This window comes from Gorilla gorilla, chromosome 1 (assembly GCF_029281585.2).
Source record: "Gorilla gorilla gorilla isolate KB3781 chromosome 1, NHGRI_mGorGor1-v2.1_pri, whole genome shotgun sequence".
NCBI classification, from domain to species: Eukaryota; Metazoa; Chordata; class Mammalia; order Primates; family Hominidae; genus Gorilla; species Gorilla gorilla.
In genome coordinates, this window is record NC_073224.2 from 199,707,964 (window position 1) to 199,715,305 (window position 7,342).

The 7,342-nt window shown below is 43.6% G+C and overlaps 1 protein-coding gene across 1 annotated transcript; it reads right to left on the reverse strand.

Annotated features, from left to right (window-relative positions):
* Positions 1–1,260: 1,260 nt before the first annotated feature.
* TMCO2 (transmembrane and coiled-coil domains 2) lies at positions 1,261–5,017 on the reverse strand. Its single transcript, XM_004025532.4, has 2 exons — positions 4,701–5,017; positions 1,261–1,662 (listed from the first exon to the last, which is right to left on the reverse strand). The coding sequence occupies exons 1-2, from the start codon at positions 4,935–4,937 to the stop codon at positions 1,345–1,347; spliced, it is 555 nt and encodes a 184-aa protein (XP_004025581.1). The 5' UTR covers positions 4,938–5,017; the 3' UTR covers positions 1,261–1,344.
* Positions 5,018–7,342: the final 2,325 nt, after the last annotated feature.

A 7,342-nucleotide genomic window follows, 5' to 3' on the forward strand; every position in this document is an offset into this window, starting at 1 on the left:
TGCTGGGATTACAGGCGTGAGCCACTGCACCCAGCCTTACGTTGTGTCTTGTTGAGCAGCATAGCCAGTTTTTCTCCAGCAAGGCAACAAATCACTTTATCTGCATACCAGATGAAATGTTTTTTTTTCTGTAGACCTCCTCTGTGGGTATGAAATATTTCATTTAGGTGCCAGATAGTTACACAGTGTTTCATATGACCATGATCTCATTTATTGGGGCAAAAATGCACACACTATAAGGTTGGTGGAATCTGAGGCCTGCTGAGAGAACCATTTTTTGCCACCTCCCAGGTGGGCCATCTCTCTCTCTCAGGGTACATACTCATTGAGTGGAATCTCTACATTCTTCCCTCCCTGCCAAGGAGAATTCTCCTCAGTTCAAGATGTTATGGCCAGGTGCAGTGGCTCATGCCTGTAATCCCCGCACTTGGTTATGCCAGGGTGGGTGGATTACTTGAGGCCAGGAGTTCAAGACCAGCCTGGCCAACATGGTGAAACCCTGTCTCTACTAACAATGCAAAAATTAGCAAGGCGTGGTGATGCACACCTGTAATCCCAGCTACTTGGGAGGCTGAGGCAGTAGAATCACTTGAACCCAGGAGGCGGAGGTTGCAGTGAGAAGAGATCCTGCCACTGTATTCCAGCCTGGGTGACAAAGCGAGACTCTGACTCAAAAAAAAAAAAAAGTTATGACCCCACTGTATTATAATTCCCTGATCTGAAATTACTTGTCCATCCAGCCAAACTGAATGCTCCTGAAGCACTCAGGAAAGATTCCTAGGGATTATCACAATGCTTAGCATAGAGTAGGTATCAGTAAAAGTTGGATAAAATTAGTCTCCTTTATGTCAGTCTGTATCTACTCCCACCCTTGCCCACTTTTGAGTAATTAATGTAGGAGACCCCTGGACTGCATATATACCTTTAGGCCAAAGACCAGCACAGGGGTCAGCCTACCTCTAAAGGACAGTCCACTGCAGGGCCCTCAAACAGCACTTTCCTACTTTTTATTATATTTAGTCTAACCTCGTCAGCATGGACCTCAAGGCCATGTACCTGACCACCCTCCCTTCTCTTCCTACAGCCTTAGATTCCAGCCCAGCTATCCTCTCCCATCTATGGCAGCTTACGGTCTCCAGCCTGCTGAGTGTACACCACAATCCTAGAGACATTTTTAACTACCACTATACCCCACTATACCCCACCATCCATACAAGTAGAAGCTCAGCCCTACTAAATAGAGAGCTAGTCTTTGCAAGGTAATTTCAATAGCGTTCTTTATCTTTATTGATACACCACTGCACACGAGGGAAACAGTGCTTTCCTGGAAAAGATTGGAGTCCATCACATTTCAAATGGGGAAGTAAACCCTGATGTGGACAAGGGACTCTGGCAGTCAGAGCAGCTGCAGTAGGGCTCAGAGGAGCAATCCCTCTTCGTGGCAGGTTTCTGAGCAACGATTATCCCTTCTAGGTTCTTCATTTTGTTTTCCACTGTCTGAAGTTTTTTCAAAATTTTCTCTTGCAGACCCAAGGACAGGAAAAGATTATTATTGTCTTGAATTCGGAGACCACTTCCTTCTGGGTTGGCTAGCAAAGCCTCAAAAATATGTGAGCCCTTCTTGTAAAGTTTGTAGAGTGTGATTACAAACAACAATGTTTTCTAAAATGGAACAACAGAAGTTGAGTGTTAGTTGCTACAGTTTACTATCTATAAGAGAAAAACAAAACAAAAACCTAATAGTAAAAATAATTCCTCATTCCAATAACAAGTCTCCCATTTAGCAAATTTTTTTTTTTTTTTTTTTGAGATGGAGTCTCACTCTGTCGCCCAGGCTGGAGTGCTGTGGCGCAATCTCAGCTCACTACAAGCTCCATCTCCCAGGTTCACGCCATTCTCCTGCCTCAGCCTCCTGAGTAGTTGGGACTACAGGCGCCCACCACCACGCCCGGCTAATTTTTTGTATTTTTAGTAGAGACGAGGTTTCACCGTGTTAGCCAGGATGTTCTCGATCTCCTGACCTCGTGATCCGCCCATCATGGCCTCCCAAAATGCTGGGATTACAGGCATGAGCCACCATGCCCGGCCTTAGCAAAATATTTTCACACCTATTTCATCTTTTGATTTTCACTGCAAACTGGAGAGGTAGGCAGGTCAGGCAGGATTATTATTTGCATTTAATCAAGATTGTAATAATAGATAACCATTTTCTGAATGTCTGGAAGTAACTTTGCCTTTGCATGATCTATTTATGCAGAAAAAACACAACTGGATAACTATATACCTTCTAGTTTGAACTCTGTCATTGTCCAAGGTTATATATTGGAAGTGGCAGAGCCAGGACAGGAATCCAGAAATTCACACTTCCAAGTACACTTTAGGACATAGTAGTCTGAAAAACTGGATTTCTTGGTCATGGAAAAGGTTTTTAAAATATACTAGGAGAGATCTGGGTACAATGGCACACACATATAGTCCCAGCTACTAGGGAGGGTAAGGTGGGAGGATCACTTGAGCCCAGGAGTAGTGTGCTATGATGCCACCTGTGAATGGCTACTGCACTTCAGCCTGGGCAACATAGCCAGACCCTGTCTCTTAAAAAAATTAATATATATATATATATATTTTATTTATATAAAATAAATTATAGGTGTGGACCACTGCATCCAGCACTTTGAGAGGTTGAGATGGGAGGATTGCATGAGGCCAGGAGTTAAAGACCAGCCTGAGCAACATAGCGAACGTAGCAAGACCCTGTCTCTACAAAAAAATTTTAAAAATTAGCCAAGCCTGGTGGTGCATGCCTATGGTTCCAACTGCTCAGGAGGCTGAGGCAGGAGGATCACCTGAGACCAGGAATTTGAGGCTGCAGTGAGCTATGATGACACCACTGCACTCCAGCCTGGGCGACAGAGCAAGACACTGTCTCTAAAACATAAAAAAAAAATAAAAATAAAAATAAAGCATATGCTGGGCACGGTGGCTCATGCCTGTAATCCCAGCACTTTGGGAGGCCGAGGTGGGCGGATCACCTGAGGTCAGGAGTTCGAGACCAGCCTGGCCAACATGGTGAAACCCTGTCTCTACTTAAAATACAAAACATTACTGGGTGTGGTGGTATGCGCCTGTAATCCCAGCTACTCGGGAGGGTGAGGCAGGAGAATTGCTTGAACCTGGGAGGCAGAGGTTGCAGTGAGCCGAAATCGCACCATTGCACTCCAGACTAGGGGACAAGAGCAAGACTTCATCTCAAAATAAATAAATAAATAACAAAAGCATATGTATAGTAGGACAGATTCTTGCTAGGATAAGAAAAAAAATCATCTTGTTCCCTTATTATAACAACTAGCACCACTTTTTTTTTTTTTTTTTTGAGACAGAGTCTTTGTCGCCCAGGCTGGAGTGCAGTGGCACGATCTTGGCTCACTGCAACCTCCACATCCCGGGTTCAAGCAATTCTTCTGCCTCAGCCTCCTGAGTAGCTGGGACTACAGGCGCGTGCCACCACCACACCCAGCTAATTTTTGTATTTTAAGTAGAGATAGGGTTTCACCGTAGCACCACTTATTGAATATATGTGCTAAGATTTACACATACAATATCTTCTTTAATCCTCACAATACACATATATATGTGCATGCGTGTACACACACACACACACACACACACACACACACACACTCCTGTTCAAGATTTAGGTCAGTTGGTTTACATTAAATGAGATTTTGGAGAAGAACTGAATTTCAAATCCTAAAAATTCGATTCAAACTCCAATTTTGCCAGCTCTTACAAACTATGTGAACTTGGGTGGGTAGCAATCAAGTTCTCTCATCCACAAAATGGAGCAAATAATCTCTCCCTGACTGCTATGCAGGATTGTGATAGTTTAAAATAGAAAGGACCTGTGACCATGATTACTAAACAATAGTGACATATGAAAATAAGTGAATGCTAAAAAATGATCCAATAACAACTTCTCTCTGCATTTATCAAGTAAACTTGTCACTCTAAGAAAGCCGTTTTAAAAGCCTGTCACCTTAAGTTTCCACTGAACCTCAGTGCACCTCAGTTTCTTCACTTGTGAAAATAATCTCCATCCATTTCATGGAATTTTTGAGATTCTCAAAGCATTCAACTATATTGTATGTCAACTATTATTATTGGTGACTACATAGAAGTATGTAAAATCCTGTCTCTCACAATCCCAGCCAGTTAAATTCCTACTCCCCAAAGAGCTCCTATATACTTATGGAGCCTTATCTTGTTAAAACACAATAATGAACACATTGTGATGACTTAATACATATGCCTCCTTATCAGTTACAGAACAATGGCATAGTAAGAAAGGCCATACTCGTGATCCTAGCTACTTTGGTGCCTATTCTATAAACATAGTAGCACTCAAAGATGAATAAGTGATCAAAAATTTTTGAGGGTAAGGCTGTCTTTTCAGGTTACCAACATGTTTGGTCTATTTTATTACAGAAGACAAGCCAAAGACCATTGTGAGAAAAGCATTTTTATGCCCAAAGCCTAATTGATGGAGATTTTCAAGGATAACCTAGTTTCTGCCAACTTAAGAGACAAAGGTTCGCCTTTGCACATCTGCATGATCTTAAAACTGGTGGCAGCAATATGGGAGAGAACTAATCAAATTTCAATTTATAACTATATAAATGTTTGTAACAAAAGAGTATAACCTGAATTGACTGAATACTTCGTTTCCATAAGGCATATATTCCTATTCCCAATAAAATCAAGAAAGAAATCCTCAAGATGATTTGCACAGCTGGAGCAAGATTATCTAATAGTCCCAAACTTGTTTGCTGAAGTGCACTAGTCTCTCCCAAAAAACTTGCTTGTATCCAATTCCATACTGTGCTCAGAGAGAGAGACTGTAAGAGGTTGTCCCAGCTAGAAGATGAAGATGTTGACATTTTAATAAGCAGCAGCTCCAGGAACTACATGTGCAGAAGCTTCAGGAATCTAAATATGAGTTAGGGGGAGTAGTCTGGGGGCCTAGGTATTCCAGAGCCATTGTGAGCTGTGGTTTGTGATGTCACTGTTCCAAAGATCAGTTTGCTTCCCACTCACCCAACCAATGAATCTTACTCAAAACCAACCAGGCACCGGCCTGGGTTTTCAGTTCATTCATATTGCTTTATCTGATCTTTGGCTAGTTCTGGCTCTAGCATAGTGCTGTCCAGTACAACTTTTTGCAATAATGAAAATGTTCTTTATCTGCCATGTCCAATATGGTAACCACTACTTACCTGAAATGTGAATAGTGCAGCAGAGATTGAATTTTACATTTTAACTAAATTTGGCTGGGCATGGTGGCTCATGCCTGTAATTCCAGCACTTTGGGAGGCTGAGGCAGGTAGGTCACTTGAGCCCAGGAGTTCGAGACCAGCCTGGCCAACATGGTGAAATCCTGTCTCTACTAAAAATACAAAAATTAGCCTGACGTGGTGGTGCACACCTGTAGTCCCAGCTACTTGGGAGGCTGAAGCAGGAGAATCACTTGAACCTGGGAGGCAGAGGTTGCAGTGAGCTGATGTTGTGCTCCAGCCTTGGTGACAGAACGAGACTCCATCTAAAAAAAAAAAAATGTTAAATAGCCACATGTGGCTAGTGGCTTCTCTCTTGGTTAGTGTAGATCTACATTTCCAACAATTCAAATGGACAGCAGCTGTTGCAGCTGTTTTCACATAATAAAAAAAACTGAGTTGTATTGAGGTTGAATGGAAATGTGAGGAGATAGGATTTTTTATTTTTATTTTTATTTTTTTGAGCTGGCGTGTCACTCTGTCGCCCAGGCTGGAGTGCAGTGGCGCGATCTCAGCTCACTGCAACCTATGCCTCCTAGGTTCAAGCGATTCTCCTGCCTCAGCCTCCTGAGTAGCTGGGATTACAGGCGCCCGCCACCACGCCTGGCTAATTTTTTGTATTTTTAGTAGAGATGGGGTTTCACCATGTTGGCCAGGCTGGTCTAGAACTCCTGACCTCAAGTGATCCACATGCCCTGGCCTCCCAAAGTGCAGGGATTACAGGCATGAGCCACTGCACCCAGCAAGGAGATAGGATATAAACAGGGCTTTTTTTTTTTTTTTGAGACGGGGTTTCGGTCTCGCCCTGTCTCCCAGGCTGGAGTGCAGTGGCGCAATCTTGGCTCACTGCAACCTCTGCCTCTGGGGTTCAAGCGATTCTCCTGGCTCAGCCTCCTGAGTAGCTGGGATTACAGGCATGTGCCACCACGCCTGGCTAATTTTTTTATTTTTAGTAGAGACGGGGCTTTACCATGTTGGTTAGGCTGGTCTCGAACTCCTGACCTCGTGATCCACCCGCCTAGGCCTCCCAAAGTGCTGGGATTACAGGCGTGAACCACCACACTCGGCCTTCAGTTTACCTTTAATAGTGGCATCCACCCACTCATCTGTCAGTCACTTCCACTCAGTAGTCTTCCACATCATGCCTTATTAGGACTTACTGACTTATGCAATGCCTACTTTCAAGCCCTTGGTAAATTCTTTTTTTTTTTTTTTTTTTTGAGACAGAGTCTTGCTCTGTTGCCCAGGCTGGAGTGCAGTGGTGCGATCTCAGCTCACTGCAACCTCTGCCTCCTGGGTTCAAGCGATTCTCCTGCCTCAGCCTCCTGAGTGGCTGGGACTACAGGCATGTGCCACACCTGGCTGATCTCTGCATTTTTAGTAGAAACGGGGTTTCACCATATTGGCCAGATTGGTCTTGAACTCCTGATCTCAGGTGATCCTCCTACCTTGCCCTCCTAAAGTGCTGGGATTACAGGCATGAGAAATAGCACCCAGTCCGCCTTTGAAAAATTCTTATAAGTTCTTCGTTGCCTTTCAAACAAAATCCAAAATCTGTAACATGGCTAACAGGGCACTAAAATGCCTGGTCCCTGCTTACCTACCAAATCTTCTCTTCCTCTGCCATTTGTTCTTTCAACTCCAGCTATAGTAGTTTTATCAATGTCACCAACACACCAAGCTGTTGAACCACAAAGCCTTGGCACATAATTGGATTACTCTTGTTCTTTGCCTAGCTTCCCCCTCCTCCCCCAGCTTGGAGGTCAATGCCTATTCACAGGTGCGATTATTGCACAGTACAGCCTGTAACTCCTGGGCTCAAGTGATCCATCCTCCTACCTCAGCCTCCCGAGTAGCTGGGACTACAGTTTATTGCCTGGCTAACTTCTATTGATTCTTTAGGTTTCAGTTTAAACATTATCCTCAATGAAGCTTTTGCTGTCCTTTTTTGGTCCCCTTCTCATAAGCCCCTCCACCCCCCCTGTTTAAAAGCACTTTTACTTTATTATTTG

Excerpts from the sequence above, each read along its gene's own strand:
- TMCO2 (XM_004025532.4), bottom strand. The coding sequence starts at position 4,937 with ATGTCAACATCTTCATCTTCTAGCTGGGACAACCTCTTACAGTCTCTC. Across the intron at positions 1,663-4,700 it reads GAAGTATTCAGTCAATTCAG|AAAACATTGTTGTTTGTAAT; the intron begins GTTATACTCTTT and ends GTTCCATTTTAG.